This window comes from Perna viridis, chromosome 3, assembly GCF_037379345.1.
Source record: "Perna viridis isolate PV_CMFRI_1.1 ecotype Kerala chromosome 3, ASM3737934v1, whole genome shotgun sequence".
NCBI lineage: Eukaryota > Metazoa > Mollusca > Bivalvia > Mytilida > Mytilidae > Perna > Perna viridis.
The window spans coordinates 24,004,921-24,022,045 of NC_142447.1; the positions used below are offsets into that span (position 1 = coordinate 24,004,921).

General features: G+C 31.7%; 1 protein-coding gene across 2 annotated transcripts; it reads left to right on the plus strand.

The window, feature by feature from the left end:
* Positions 1-8,315: 8,315 nt before the first annotated feature.
* Positions 8,316-16,867, plus strand: LOC148621535 (zwei Ig domain protein zig-8-like). 2 transcript variants are annotated; one of them, XM_088576031.1, is made up of 8 exons: positions 8,316-8,516; positions 9,357-9,544; positions 11,344-11,465; positions 11,810-12,020; positions 12,629-12,655; positions 13,352-13,645; positions 15,570-15,593; positions 16,021-16,867. In XM_088576031.1, exons 2-8 carry the CDS (start codon positions 9,469-9,471, stop codon positions 16,161-16,163), a joined length of 897 nt encoding a protein of 298 aa, XP_088432157.1. In that variant the 5' UTR covers positions 8,316-8,516; positions 9,357-9,468; the 3' UTR covers positions 16,164-16,867. The 2 variants fall into 2 exon arrangements, with proteins under 2 accessions (XP_088432157.1, XP_088432155.1); XM_088576029.1 differs by having other exon boundaries at positions 8,318-8,516; positions 11,338-11,465.
* Positions 16,868-17,125: the final 258 nt, after the last annotated feature.

Genomic DNA, 17,125 nt, shown 5'->3' on the forward strand with positions numbered 1-17,125 from the left:
CAAAACTGTGAATTGGGGCTTTCAAAACTTTGAAAAACTCTTTTGTATATGTATGAATTCCAATAAAACTAAATTGTAACAACAAATTTTCAAGATTAAAAGAGGGCTTTCACAATAACAAAAAATAAACAATTCACCAACACCTCATTGATATTGTTGTAGGCGTTTTTTGAGTTATAGTCTTAAAACAGACAATCACATTATTTTTATGTCATATCCCATAATTCAAAAACTAACAACCTGAAATTAATAAAAAATGAAAGGGCAATAGCATCAATCGAAACAAACAATATACTTTCTCGCCTTTCCGTCGTATTTGTATCTAATTCTCTCGACCTTTCACCCCTCTGCCAATTAACTTCCTGACCTCTCATCTTTTGCAAATGACTCTCCCAACATTTCACTCCTCCCTAGTTCTCCCTCATGACCTTTCACTCATCCCTTGATCTGATTCTTTCGATCTTTCACTCCTCTTTTGATCTCACAACTCTTCTCAAGCCCCCGGGTCTGTATAAGGCATACTATAATATGGTCCTTTGTCTATTTAAACTCAACAGCTGCTGTTTCTGTATCAAAAATATCAGTAATTTCAAAGAAGTCAGTTTACATATCAAAACTAGTGCCCTAAGTAAAAATTAATGTTGCATCAACTTATATAATCCTGTCTAAAAGTATTCTCCTTGAAACATGTTAGGAACTCTTCCATACAAGTCAAGTAAAATGGCAATCATCCTGCCTTTTAAGAATGGTGAAATACAAATACCTTGCCATGGAAATCATCAAATGTGATTATAAAAATTGAAATTTGAATAAGTATTTTACTGTACTAAACACATATGCATAATTTAAAAAACAATCTATATCAGTTTGAAATCTACATGTAAATGCATCATTTAGAAACCACAGTGGAGGGACAGAAAGACACTTAGCGAAAGAATTTCTCCAATGCCATCACATAAAATCTTGTCACTTCTGATGACAAGGTTTAAATATTCAGAATATTGGATTTTCTAAAAACAGCTTTTTCTGGTTTATGGTAAGAAATACATATATTTGTTTTCCTTAATTGTAAATTGTGTTTACCTTTTACAATTTAGCAGATTTGCAGGGTACCAGATGAATGCTTCCCTCTTTGGCCTTTCATATCTAATTGACCCATAAGTATATTTTACCTAAAATAAAAACAATATAATCAATAAAACTACATAGTATTAAGATATCATGAAGTTGATGAAAACTGTTTTTGTTTAATGTATTGGATACATTTCCTGTCATTATCAGCTAGGGCTTAAAAAAAACAAAAAATGAAAACCTTGTATTTCCGCTAAACCTTTCAGCCATCACTCAGGTTTTAAATATTTATTTCTTCTCAAATTCTCAAAACTTGAAAACATTAAAGGTTTTGCACATTTTTTACAGCATGATAGGGCAAACAAAGACTTTTTTCTTAGTCTATGTGTTTTATGCTTGATCAAATACAGAGCTTTTTTGCAATATTGTAACCATCAAACCTAGAAAAAAACAAAACCTATTCAGACATGACAGCCAAACAAACCATTCAAGGTAGAGAAAACTTCATATTATCTCTAATCTCTATCTCTAGAGTAACAAAGTTGGAAAGGATCTAACACATTTACATTTGCGAGAACTTTTTTACATTGATGAAATAGTTGGCAATAATTCCTATTGCTTCCGATGGAAACTTGGACATATTTGCATGTAAATGAAGTCGTAACTTCTGCAAATATTTACCCCGTCTTAAGCCGATGAGTGACATTTTCTTTACCTTAACATATAATCATATGAAATGTTATCCATATGCATTGCGGTGAACTGACAATTAAAACCAATAAAATACCAAGCCGCGTGTTATGTCCTCAGAGGTTAAACCTTGAACAGTTGATAAAGTTCTGAATTTTGCAGTAATTCTCATAGTATTTTAAGGCCACAATGGTGTAATCAACTGGATGTGCACAGTTTGTGCGATTTGTGACCCATATGTATGTTTCTATTTTGTTTTCACAGGTTTCTTACATCAGGGAAATATATATTTATGACTTCAAAAGAAAAACTCGCTACATTATACGTAAAAAAACATGTGTTTGATTCATTAAATTAGGAGCAGATAAAAAATAAAGAGAATTTATAAAAAATGACTTGTTGGTGATGAAATCAGAAAATTAAAACAAATGTATAGATCTGCCAGTGGCTGATAAGCTGAGCACTTGTTTCAACCAGAAATTGTAAATGCACATGGCTAAAATATCCACCTATGCTGCTTAACTTTGACTGTCTATCTCTCTTATAGTCCCAACCAGCTATATATAGCAACATCATATGAAGTATTCCCATACCAAGTCCTTCACCACTATTTTCAATAGACCATTGTTATTAATGTATTGTTTGTGATGGTGTTTTTCAATTTGACACAAGTAGATTTGTAACATTCATGTGTTGGACAAGTACATGTAATGTTTAGTTAATTTAAATGCACATACGAGTTCACTTCTCAGCTACAGAGTGGCTAAAGACGATGAATCACCTTTCCAAAACTAAACGAATAAAGCTTCCCTATGTGATTTAGGCAGTGAATGCACGTGTACATGCATACGAATGACTGTCTAGCTCTCACGTAGATCCAGCTGAAGCTTTCCTGTACGTACTAAGTCCTTCACCATTTTCCCAATAAGTCATTGCTATCAATGCTTAATAAAAATTTTAAAAAAAGGACATTAATTCTGCATCCATCATGCTTTTTGTCATACTTAACTTTCAAACGTTACGCTACGCTGCAGTCCATATATTTTTTTTTTGGGACGACCAACCGGTCCATATATTGCCATATGACCATCAGCATCATGAACGTTTCGCTAAATGTTAACTTAACAATACTGATGGCAGATATGGCTGTGATTTCACGCATTGTACAATTATCACATTTTATGCCATCATGCCCGAACAAACATGAAGTCGCAAATGTTGTGTCTTGCTATGCAAACCCCCACTCCTACAGGAGAGCAACCAAAATTGCTTACAACATACATGTATGCCACAAAACAAATGTGAAATAAATCCATCGATACATATGTACGTACTAACATCCTGGTGTAGGACATTCGTAATTTAAATACATGTGCATGTAATGTTAGATTATTTTAATGCACATTCGGGTTCACTTTTCAGCTAAAGAATGGCTCAAGTAGATGAATCACCTTGCCAAAACTAAAGGAACAAAGTTTCATCGTGTGATTTAAGCTGTGATTGTATATGCTAAACTTCATGTATATAAAAATATACGACCTATAAACCTGGGACTGGATTAAATTCATCAGACCATTCCCCCTTTTCCCTATGTTCCCCTACTACAACATGTATTTTGCTTGGTTGTCACATGAATAATATGTTGTTGTATCCGGTGTTCTTTCACCTGAAAATGCTGCTTCTAATTCGTTGTTTCTCTGTCTACTCTGCCGCCTTTTTCGAATCCTTGGGAAAATATATCTGGTTACTGCAACCGGAAACCAGTGTTTATATTTTTTGTTTTAATAAAAAGGAGATCTTGCCTGCAGAAATAAAAAAAAAATGATTTAAATATCCATACTTTCACATAAGAAAGTTGTTGAATATTACTAAGTATTGTTGTCCATTTTCTGTATTTCTACGCCGGTCACGTGACTTTCTTGACATTAAAAAGGGGGATGCATAATGGATATTTCTTGGGCGATAGCATTCTAAAACATGTACGAAGACCTATATTAAATATATATCATTATTTAATCATAGGCGGATATAGAGGGGGCAGGGGCCCTCCCCATTAGGTCGGAAAATGTAGTTGATTATATAGGAAATCATTGAGCCATGACAGAGTCGGTCCACTTTTTTGATAATCTCTTGATGCGCCTCTGATAATTGCAAGTCTATGCACAAATGCATCTGAAAACAAAATCCGATTTTGAACATTTGTTTTATTAACTGTCAGTATAGAATAGCTAGATGATTCCGCTTTCGGCAAGTGCTTCCCGAAATTTCACTAAAAATTCAACAATCTACCGCTTTTGTGCCCGTGTCGAAGCGGGAGCTTTAAACCGATTTGCGGAAATTTCTCCTATCTGATAAGAATTAGTTTAGCATATACATGTATTTCGTTATAATTAACTTCAGTAGGCCAATTCAGAAATTCCATTTCTAACCTCGTAAACAACGTTGCGTTGTCACAGCATACTCGTAAAATACTTTGTGTCCAGTGAAGAACGACCATCATGAAAAATATCAATCCAAGAATGCAGTAATATTTCTGTATCGACCCATTCTTGTCAAAATCCCTCGCTTTGAGAAAAGTTTGAGAGGGCGGTGATCTGCCGATTCAGAATTTTAAAAGGTTAACACTTGTGATAGAGGGATCCATTAATAAAAGGTTGTTGTTAAATTAAATTTTTGCGGTTGATCTATCAGTTAATATTGAATCGTGATATTTTTTTTTTTAAATATTTGAACTTACCAGTGCATTGACTGCACGCAGGTCTCGACCATCTTGCTAAAATCGTAGTCAGCTATATCGTCAGGTCGAAACGACGCCTGTATCATGACGTTGTAGAGATACAATAAAACGGACGTCATTGCTGGTCTGTTCCACAACCACTGACCAGAAATCGCGTCATGTCAACGTCGGTTTGCAACGTCTTTTAGACATCAATAAAAGCACGTTGTATACTGCTTGTATCACGTCATGACGAGAAAACAACGTAAAAATGACGTCCTTTTGACGTCATGTGCCTGCTGGGATCGGTATTGTTGCAAATAATTAATGTTTTGTAATATTTATCAAATCACCCGAATATAACTTTACTCTTTTCTCTTTGTTTGTTTTGTTTTTGTTTTTGTTTTTGTCTGTCTGTTTGTATTTTTGGAGAGAGGGGTGTTTTTCTTTGTATTTATTCCATAATTTACGCATTTATAAGCATTTATTACTGAAATTCAAATGTATAACTGATGCAAATATATTTTTCACTGTTTTCATGTTATTGTCTTTTTCTCATAGCTCTCATGTAATCGTTATGTATTACTCTCAGTTCCGTGACTTTTATGAAAGCTATCATTATGGTGAACAATAATTATTAAAAGTCGGACGTCTCGAATTGACCCACTAATGGTGTGAACGAACGTGCACGGTTAAACCTCCTGTATAATTACATGACATGTAGACAAAAGTCGCGTGCTTAGAATTTGTTACGAAGTTAATGATTTGTTTATTGGAAATCGAAAAGCGGTCAATGTGACTGGAGAGACATTTTTATTGTTCAAAATACGATCCAATGTATCTATCATTACATGTCTTCTATGCAAATCTAATGAATTCAAATAGTTATTTTGAGAATTTATATTCTTTGAAAAATATGACAGCTTAAAAAAATCAAGTACCACGAAACAATAAGGGTAAGAACAAAATTACCGAACACTAATCCGATTCATAATCAAGTCAAGTCCAACATAAATCTGGCAAAATAGATATTACACCACCGGAGCAGCTTGTACCGCGATGGTACAGGAACTTAAGACGAAATGGTTGGTTAAATATAGGTTTTACATCGCGCTTAACCTCTCTCTTCCTCTCAAATGAGAGTTTATAAAGTTCTTTCCAGTTAATAGTGCATAAGCTAAATGCAGTTTCCATCATCAATGTTGGATACATTATAAAAATAAAACAATTTCATTCAGAAGCACTCTACTTTACTCCGTATTGAGAAATTTTGGTCCTTCTATTACACCTGGTAGAACCTCATGGTGACGGATTTGGCTCCCTTTGTCGATATATTCATTTGTTAGCATTCTTGTATACAATTAATTTTGATTTTAGATCTTCCTATGTATTGGATTATAATGCTGCTGAAAAGAGTTTACTCTTTGAGACACGTGTGCAGCATATTGAAATTTGTAATATCGATATGATTGGTATGTTTGTATTTAATAAGAAAAAGGAGCTATATCTCAAATACATTTCCTGGTTTCATTTAAAACAATTGATGAATCCTTCTGTTCCTTTCTATGATTTTTACTGTTTTAGCTATACCATTACTTGCAGCTTAGTAAATCAAACGATATATTATTTGAACAATATTTTTATTAGCAAAATACATGTATCTTCTTTATTATAATGTGTTTATTGCTCCACATCTATTTAAAAAAAAATACAGTACAATTGCAATATTTTTATGACATACTGAAGCAAAGTCACAGATGAGCGTAAGTAAGGTAATGCACATTACACATGTTTACCTACTGGTTTGTATATTTGCCAATCCCAATCAAAGAATGTTTACGTTCTTTAAAAATGCATCGATAGCTTCTACTTTACAAACGAAAAAAGAACAAACGAAAGAGCAACCAAGCACGTGAATTCAACTTCCAAAATAATATCCTATTGATGAAACTTCATATCAATGTCCCGGATACTATTAACTATTGAACACTTTATTCATTATAGATTGAGACAATCAATGACAATACATGACAATACATCAACAAAGAAATAAAACAATTAAATATTCATATATCAATAATATTAAAATATTTCTTGATGTTTTTTTTTCTATTATTTAACTTTCACTCTTACTCTTTAAAAGTAAAGAATCCGTTGAGGGCTTCAATTATTGTGCTATCAAATATTTCTATTACAAAATATTGTTTTTTTTATTATTATTTTATTTTATTTTTTTTTTTTTATTATTATTTTTTTTTTTGGGGGGGGATGGGAGGCTGCCAATATAATACATATACTTTATAAAATTCAGCTAATGAAAGTTTTCTATACAACCACAGCATTTATTCAATAACATATGTAATATTGGGTATTACATATTTGTCTGTAAATTAAAAAGAACATTGCTTAGGAAAAGAGGTTCGATCTATATGGTATTTTCCTTTCACAATATTGTTATTTGATAACCCTAATGAATGTTTCGAGACGTACTTCAAGCATTAGTTACAGTTACAGCTGTACAACATTTCATTTTAACGCGTGATTAGGACTGATTTATTGAAATTTTGTTTTGTTTTGCCGTTTTATCTTGTGACAATAGTCTCGTTGTTGCAGCGATGAAATGGCCTTTAATCTCTTCCATCTAATTAGAGTCTTTAATGACACTAGTTTATTAAACAGGCGAGATATAGTAAAATGTTAGTCTTAGAAAGCACCTGATGATGTTACTTTGATCGATTAAAGGCTTGGCAAGACTTCTACATTACTTGAAAGGTAAAAGGATAAGGGGTTATCAAATTATATTTTTAAAAACACAATTTCTGATTGAAATGTATGTAAAAATGATAATGACTATATCAAAAACCCGAAATGGTACGCTTATATGTACAACAATGGCAAGCATTACACAAGTGAAAAAAATAGGCATTGCTTTGCTTATATGCCTTTGGCTAATGCTACTATCATGCAGTAAATACACAGTTGAAGGAAAGTGTTAAAGCGGAATTACATTTTTTAAATACAATGATTTAAAAATTTAAAAAGTTTTTTGTTTTTGTTTTCGTTTTTTTTTTCATTTATGTTTATGTTTTTGTTTTATTATTGTTTTGTATTACAACATTATTCTTAAACGTTGGTTTAACTAATGTATTGATGAGGAATTTTTGTTTGTTATTTTGTGAAAATGTCTTCAATTAAAATTAAAACGACATTGACACCAGCATAAGTAATATTTAATCTAGCTGTTGAGCCGGCAGAGAGAAATTTAAAGTATTCAACAGGGGTATTTTACTTTTGTCACTTTGTATGTATTACTTTAGTTACTTATGTTCTTTGTTCCGTTTGTCTGTTTTCCATTTCTGGTCTTTGTCCCTGAATTACATTCTTTTGATTTCCGCTAGAATCTTGATTCCCTTGATTATTCTTAAAATATATTACACGTTAAATGGATATTTTCTTTAAACCAGTCAAAATGAATTTCTTTACTAGGAAAGAGATGCATAGATTATCTATGTGAATATTTTTGTTATATTTTCTTCAAAATAATAAATCTGTTCCTCTATATTATTTAAGACTCATCACATTTCAGGGATGTAACCCCGTGTTATAAAGAAAAATATATATTTTAATCTCACACAATTGTCTGTGTGTTCAATATATGTAATTATGTATGTTGTATGGAAAACAACATATACTTAAACAAATAAAGTTAACCAATTATATACAATCAGAGGTTATAACATATTATAAACCAATTTGCAAAATATGTTGAGCATAATTGACAGATTGTGATAAGATTCTACAGCAATATCAAAAACTTGTTTAAAGGTTACGTTATCATTTGTAGTTTTAAGCTGGTTCTAAATGTCAAATGTGATGAATAGCTACCAGCTTTTGCGCTAAATTACTGCTATCGTACGTAATCGTAATCGAAATATGATTCGCGTAGATTGATATTCTTGATGAATTTGATCAATTCTTAAAAGGAAAAGTCACAAAATATATTTGCATTAATTTGGATTTTCTATTTATGAATATCAAGGTATAGTTAATCTAATATCATATTTGTTTTACTAACTTTCATGAAGTTACTATATTTCAAAAACTGTCGAAAATCTTCCTAATGCTACACAAGGAACTGTCTTTTTGTCAAAAGAACCTTGCATTTCTTTCTAAACTATGGAATTATATATATTTTTTTTCATTTTCAGAATTTCAGCTGAATACACTATACGCTGACACAATCTCTTAATTTTAGCAGGGTTTACTTACAAAAGCGAGTTTCGGAAGCAGTGTTCTTTATATGAAAATAAAAGCTCTTATTCAATATAACAACATCACAATAGGCTTAAAACCTGCGTATTAAGTTGTATGATGACAATAGATTGAATGTTAACCGAATTAATGACATTATGTTTGTTTGAAATGAGGTTCTTTCACAATGTATTCAGATTCTTTGTACAAGTATTGATAATATTCTAAAAGAAAAAAACAATAGTATTTGCGTTCAAATTCAACATTTCACCAAGCATTAGTTGTAGTCGGAAATCTCATGTAATCGGTATTGAATATTTTACGCCCAACTCAATCTTCGCTCATTTCGTTATTATAGCAGTATTCAAATACCTGATATATCCAGTAGCATCGTTCAACAAACTGCTTAAATGATCTAATCTGCACCTGTAAAAATTATTCTTTTTTATCATGGAAAAACTACAGATATGAGTTAACAAAATTGATTATTAAATGAAGAGGATGATAATGTTTATTTCGATGGAAATCAATTACGGTTTCAATATTGTTTTGACTAGTTCGTTACTGCTTTGATTGCAAGTGTCAAAGAAATAAATTTAGACTACAATGAAAAGTTACATTTTTACAGATTCAACTTGAGATTTCTCCTGGAATGGATTTAGCATGGATACAAAAATGTAATTGCTGCTCTATTTCTTCCAAGAAATTATACCATGTAGGATTAAAATAAAGTGTCAAATATGAGGAAACGTGTTCAATATAACACTGGAATAGAACATGTAGTTCTTGGAATACTCTGTACCTTGACAATAACAGGTAAGTAAAACTTGTTTTGACTACTGTGATAACTATAAAAACTACTTGTTTATTTTTTCCCTTTAAATTATCTTTCCAAAAAAGATGGTACACCTAGATACAAATATATAGTTCTTGGTAGAGATTTTTCATACTTTGTAAGAAATAATTCCAAATTATCTTCCAAATATACTGAGGAAGATGTTTACAAAATGCTGGAATTTTTAATCGACAACATATTTGTCCAGTGTGGTGGATGTGTTTTTCAACAAACGGTCGGCATTCCAATGGGAACAAATTGTGCTCCTTTACTTGCTGACCTATTCCTTCACTCTTATGAGGCTGACTTTATAGCTGATCTGATCAGAAAGAAAGAATATCGTTTGGCTATATCCTTCAATCTCAGTTTCCGCTATATAGATGACATCTTATCTTTAAACAATCCTAATTTCGGGGATTTGATACATCGCATCTACAAAAAAAACTTGAGATAAAGGATACTACAGACACTGTGAAGTCAGCCTCATATCTTGACCTACACTTAGAAATTGATAGTAAAGGAAAACTATTGACCACACTTTACGACAAACGTGATGACTTTTCATTTAGAATTGTTAACTTTTTTCCTTTCATCTGTGGCAACATCCCTTCGGCTCCTCCGTGTGGGGTGTTCATATCACAACTCAAACGTTATGCCAGAGCTTGCCGAAACTACGCAGACTTTTTGTATCGCGCTAGAACTCTAACAAATAGGCTTCTGGAACAGAGTTATGTTGCTACAAGATTGAAGTCATCACTACAGAAGTTTTATGGTCGTCATAATGAACTCGTGGATCGTTATGGTGTATCCATCAGCACCATGAAAACTGATTTATTCAACGGGTCATAGTTTTCCTTTTCTCGTTTGTCTACCCCGGACTTGACTTTTAATGAGCAACTCGGTGGGTGTTTCTAGAAAAGCAGAGGACACTTACCCTACCGGTGCACCTGGTCCATGCTCCAAGTGGAGTCCGAGTTGCTCATTTACTTTTGTTACTTTGTATGTATGATTTTATTTACTTTATATTTACCGCTATAACCTTGGTTCCCTTGATTACTCTTTGTCTATTTGGATTTTGGATGAATTTTGTGCTTTTTTTATATTTGTATATTTGTATTTTTTTCTATTTTTTTTTTTTTCAGGAACAAAATTTTATTTTCGAAGCAATGTCAAGTTATTCGTCATTTTCCCATTTCAATTCACACCCTTTTGTTTCCTTTGCTTTTACCATATTCATTATTTTTGAAGTTCTATAATAGTGAATTTCTTTAAACCATGTAATTACGCTTGACAGGTGATGGCGCTATTTAGGATTGGTTAATAAACAATACTTTAATTGTCTGATTTTATCCAGATCTAAACATCTATGGATAAATCTGAGATTATTCCTGCATTCCTGTATGCAAATGAACGAGATATATAACTTAAAGGGCACAACTATCTTATGCTGGTTTCTACAACAATTTTTATTTTGTTTTAAAAGCAGAGATAACGTAAACCGGCCTATCATATTGCGTGTTGTTGTTTTATTTTTTTCTTTGGTTCAATTTCCTTGTTGGTTTATTATATTTATTGTTATTTTTTGTGGGAGGAAAGGTGGGTGGTTGTTATAATTTTATTTTGTTATTATTATTTTTTTTGTGTATGATTGTTTCTTTTTTTCTTTAAATTAGAAAATACAATATTAGATACTTTCTAAGGCATACGGACGAAATATACAAACCCTTACTTATAAACAGTAAACGTAACAGTATATATGAACCAATTATTTCAGTAACAGTGAGTGGACAGTTGAGTGCCTATGTCTCACCATCCTTCATAGGTACAAATACGAATGTTACCGCCCATGTAGGTGCCACAGTTACTCTTCCATGCTCAGTCGTTAACCTGGGTACTAAAAAGGTATTTATCGTTTGATTTCTATAAATTTGGTTCAACATGTAGCATATAGACAGTGATACTGTCATTTAAAATATCGATACTCTTTTAAAAACACGCTCACATCTGATTTTATAATATTGCCACGTTAAATAGAAATATACAAATTATTGAGATATGTTTGTGGTATTAATGGGAACATCTACTGCCTAATTAAACGCTGGTTTGTTTTCTTCTATTTTTACAGGATTACCTTGTATAAATAAAGTATCTTTCTTTTCCAAAAAGATAGCACCATAAAGTGTATGCATACAACATGGTTTGCATAAATATAATACAGTATGTATATCCTTTCATTTGTTCAACAGGTGGTGTGGAAAAGGGTGACTGAGAAGCACCCTTTGACTATCGATGACTTTGTCTTTACCAATGATCCCCGTTATTACATCGATCATCCAGACAGGAGTTACCAATGGAATCTTGTGATCAAAGACGTTACCAAAGACCATGCTGGAGTATATGATTGTCAAATCAGCACGAAAGAGGAAATGTTCAGGAAGATAAAACTTACAGTAAAAGGTTATTAGTTGTAATGTTCAAAAGACAATTTGATGCCTAGTTACATAATAGATCACAGCAAGGGATTTTGAATAATCTGCATATCAGAAACAAGATAAAAAAACAAGCAGAGTTGCGTTATTATACTTTATTTTGGAACAAAAACTTCTCGTGGGACATACAGTTTTTAGTTGGTCATGTGATATCTACAACTATTTTTCTGGTGTGGGCTAAGGAAAAAAGGTTTTTTTTTTGTTTTTATTGAACGGTTGACTAGAGTAGATTAACCACGTTCAAATACAATGTTACATTTTGTTTTATTTGAAAATTCATGCTACATGGTAGTTTTGGTTTTGGCTAAAAATACTTATTAAGACATAAAATACCTATTATAGCAAAATGTAATTGATAACAATAATTGTTACCAATCACTATTAGCCTAATTTTCTCCGGTGATTCATATTTGATTTAAAATTACTTGTTGTATCTTCAGTCTTGTTCAACATTGATATGATTTTCATGCTCCTTTTATAGCCCTGTAAATGACATGTTATTTTGTTTTCAAACACAAGGTTATAAGCAAAAACACAAAAAAACAAAAAAAACATTAATCAATTTGATTTTTGTAGACCTTCCTTCAGTAAAGAAAGATAAAGGTAATTCATTATTAGATTCACCATAAAACTCTTTATTGTTAATAATTTACACGTTTGTTAAAGTCAGGATCATTAATTATAGTTTAATGCATGTGTTATTAAAATTATGAGCAATTACCTAGAAAACTGTAACGAGCTTCTGAATAATTAAATGAAATTGAGGCATGTTTGTAAAGTTATTATTTCAACACGAACGAATGAATTTCATTTATTCCTATCATCATTTATGTTTTAACTTGGTTACAATGTAAAATGCACAGAATAAGCAAAACCATATTCCTCACCAGTCTCATTCCATTGACTATTTCTTCATGACAATTTCGCGCTCCTCAGTTCTACAAAACAATAATTTTCATACCCAAGTATATTGTCCTTTATATCTACTATTTAACAGAATGGAATAGTTAGTTCAAGTTACTATCTTAATTAATTTTGTTTTGATGCAGTTGTTGATTTATTGAGTTTTCGATAACTTATTTGTGCATACATATAAACACATGCATTTTATATTTTTTTCTGCTGTTTTGAAATCCGATTATTAACACCCATCATCGCTTCACCATCTTCCTTCCTGATTCCCTTGTACTCTTAATTGGAATTTATTTAATTCAAAGACATAAAGATATATTTAGTTTCTTATTCAGTTTTTAAGTTTGCTATTCCACATATTTGTGACGACGACTGATAATATTTCAGCTATTCAAATATCAGGACCTAATTTTACGGAGAAAGGGGAACCGATACGTATTACATGTAACGCAACAAGTGAATTTATAGTGCCTCATGATTACATGGACTGGTTCCAAAATGGTCGAAAGCTTAGGGCAAGCCATGCTGATGGTATCAGTATAACTGAGTACCATCAAAAAGATACAAGGACTTTGTATAGCATATTAGAAATTGAGAAAAGTACAATGGATGATGCTGGTACATACATCTGTAGAAATTCAAGGAGAGATGTCGTTAGTCATCAGGTTATAGTTTTAAATGGTAATTTTCATTCTTCTTTCTTTTGATAGAATGTTTGTATAAATTCACTGCAAAACGTATTTGAAATACAATATATATATATATATAGGGCTCACAAACGTGTCCGGTCGAAAAAAACAACATATCCAATATTACAAACGCGTCCGATAACACGCCACAAAATCACGAACTAATTGTTTCAACCTGTACTTCATTGTTGTAATAAATATGCTACTACTGTGAAAGTTCTATTGTTCGCGGGATACCAATTTCGAGGTTTTAGTGGATATGCTAAACCACGAAATTTGGTTCCCAACGAAAGGAAATTTCCATCGATGTGTATACTGAAAATCTCAAAACCACGAATTCAAGAATCTAGGAATTTGAGTTTCTTCCCTAATTCACGAAAATTGACATCCACGAGTTAAAGTAATTTTTATAGTGATTAACTAGGGTTTAGATCAACATAGACTTAGCCAACAAGTGCCAGTACGTTGTGACTGTATTCTACTTTTTGTTTATTTTTTTTTTAAGACAAAGTTATAACATATTTACTGTTCATTGAAAGCAAAATCAGAAAATGTAAAATAGTTTACATGTAGCTAGTAACAAGTCATGAGATGCGTTCTGAGGGCAATAACCATTCATTAAACAAACATATAAAACATTAGCGATTTGATTTTATCAGGATGTAAGAAGCAGATTACGTAAGCGCCTACAGGTTGTTCAGTTAGAAGTGCAAGTGATTTGGGGAAAACATGAATATAAATTCTCTTGCTATGAATATGTGTAGCCAATATTACGTGATTTTACACCTATTTTGGATTCTTTCCCAACCTTTAAAATTTTCATGTTCAAGACATGTGCCCAAGGCTATACCTAGGTTTAGTTTCATAATGAAGAACTTGCAAAGACAAACCTGTTTTTAAATGTTTGTATCAGGTCCTGGTACATTTGTAATCTTTCTGTTTTCTGAATAAAAGATAATGGTTTTAATAATTTAAAATATTTGTTTATGTTTGTTGATTCATGCCCTTAGAACTTATTTCAGAACTAAAAAAATGTTTACTATGAACCATATATTGTACTAGTCACACACATATATGATAAAGATATCATGGATATCTGGTATCCTCGAAGTTCCAACAAATTACTGAAACAAAGTTAAACAGTTTTATAGGATATTTATAAATCGGACACGTTTTGTAAGTGACCGCGTCATAATGTTTTGCACTTTGTAAAACTTTAATTGACGTCACAATATGATCTGCCCTATTTGTGAAATCGCACACCTTTGTGGAAGGCGGAATAAATTTGAATTTTACATTTGCTGATCTTTATTTTCATGCGTTGATCTCGTGTGTTTATTCCAAAAATCCGTTGAGTGTATCATATCAACAAATGCTGTAGACAACGGAAATGATGCTGTAAACGCCACCAATGCACAGTAGTTGAAGTTTCCTGGAGAAAAAATACTTAATATATATTTAATATAAATTTACACCAAACGCATTTTCATTTTGCACACTCTTGGCTCATCTCTCTTAATTTAAATGCAATTTCCGAAGGCAAAGATGAAAGTAATTTAAAAAAAAATGATATCATATAGATAAAAAAAACAAAATATTGTTTATATTCAAACGTCATATTATTGCTGCAAAAATGTGATGATGCATACATTGTATTCAAAGGTGTCCATCATATGTTTTTTTTAATTCAGAATCAACTTTATATTTGATATTTTTCATTGTCAAATGCGTTCTTTCTCTTTAAATTCGTCTTGCTTAACAACAAGATTATCTCGAATGACAGTTTTCTTTGTTAATACTCAACGCTTTGCGTATAAGTAAAACTATGGGTTACCATCTACTCTCCTAGGCATTGTATCATCTTACAGGTGATTAAAAGTTATCACTGGTACTGATTGTTTTTCCTTTCATTTCAGCTGACTCTAATCATGAAAAACGTGGTGAGTGTATATGTTATCACACTTTGAAAGAACCCCAAGAAAAAAAATTAATTAAATTGTCTGTGTTAAAACAAAGTTTTCACACTTTCGGCAAATCAACGGAAATTATGCAAATAAACATTTAGATCTTTTGCAGTGCAAATAACAAGGTACCTCCAAAAATGATGGTTTGAATCAGGCTTTTGCACTTTCAAACATGTTATAAAAATTTGAGATGCGGTATGAATTCCAAAGGGACTGTCATCCACTAAAAGCCGTTTATATTGCGCAGTATTGCTTTTATGATTACAAATACATGTTTGAAGAAAAATTGTTCGTTTTTCCCTGACTTTATTTTAAATGATTTAACCCATGAATTCAATTTAATCTAAACTATGTCAAGTTTCATTCATCTCTGCACGATTCAGTTGTTTTTTTAATATTTCAGGTTCCCACAAGACCGACGAAACAATATCATCTCCAAGAATAGAAATATCAAGAAATACGGCAGCTATTATTCTTCCACATTATTTCAGTTTACTTACAAATAGTGTAGTGCTACTACTAATTATATCCGCATATAACCGGTAGCCGTGAAAATTTCTCCACACTCTAACTATCAGAATCATAATTTACATTCCAGTACGTGATTTGTTGAGAGTCTCAACTGCCCTTATGTCTTCTTCATCAAAGTTCAACATATGTACACAAAATATTGATTTGCGCTCTGACTTACCCGCAACCTATTTCATTCTGGTCATGCAAGCTTTCTGCATTATAAATGTATCTGTTTAAGTGAAGTAATCATACTATGCTAACTTGAATTCTATTCAAAACCTCATGTTTAGGCTGTTTATCAAAACTATCGTATTATAACTACATAATACATTAATAGACTGATACTTCAAATCGTTTTTATTACCTCTGTAGTTAACAGCTGTTCGACATTCTTCATTTGTTCTCCTCTGTATTATTTCTGAGGTTGTAATGAAAATTTAAAATTTATGTTTTACGCACCTCACAAAATAATGATCTCGATCATTGTAGAGCAATGTTGAGGAGAGTATTGTTATCGAATCAATTAGTCTGTGAAGAAATGAAGAGTAATAGGAAATTACCGAACATACTTCAATAAATTTAGGATATGCCTAGATCTATTAACAATTGAAACTGGAAATTTCGTATTTTCCTCAGTAAGTGATATATGTATCAAAGATATAACTCATAGCTTGTTTTTTTGCTTTTTTTACTATTTTGCAGGAACAATTTAAAGCAATATAGTTTATCATCAGTCATGTGTTGTATGTGATGAATTAATTATGGCAAAGGGTGATTTTATTCGAATTTGAACAATTGGCAAAACTTTAATTCAGAAACACGGAATTTATCAACAACGTGAACATGTTCATGGAATATTCAATGAAATGACGAAGCTATAAACAAAAATATACTTAGTATATAAATACCAACAGGTACAAAAAAGACAATAACAGTTTGATATAAAAATGGTTAACGCCGAAGGAATATGGTATTCGTTTTATTTCCATCACTTT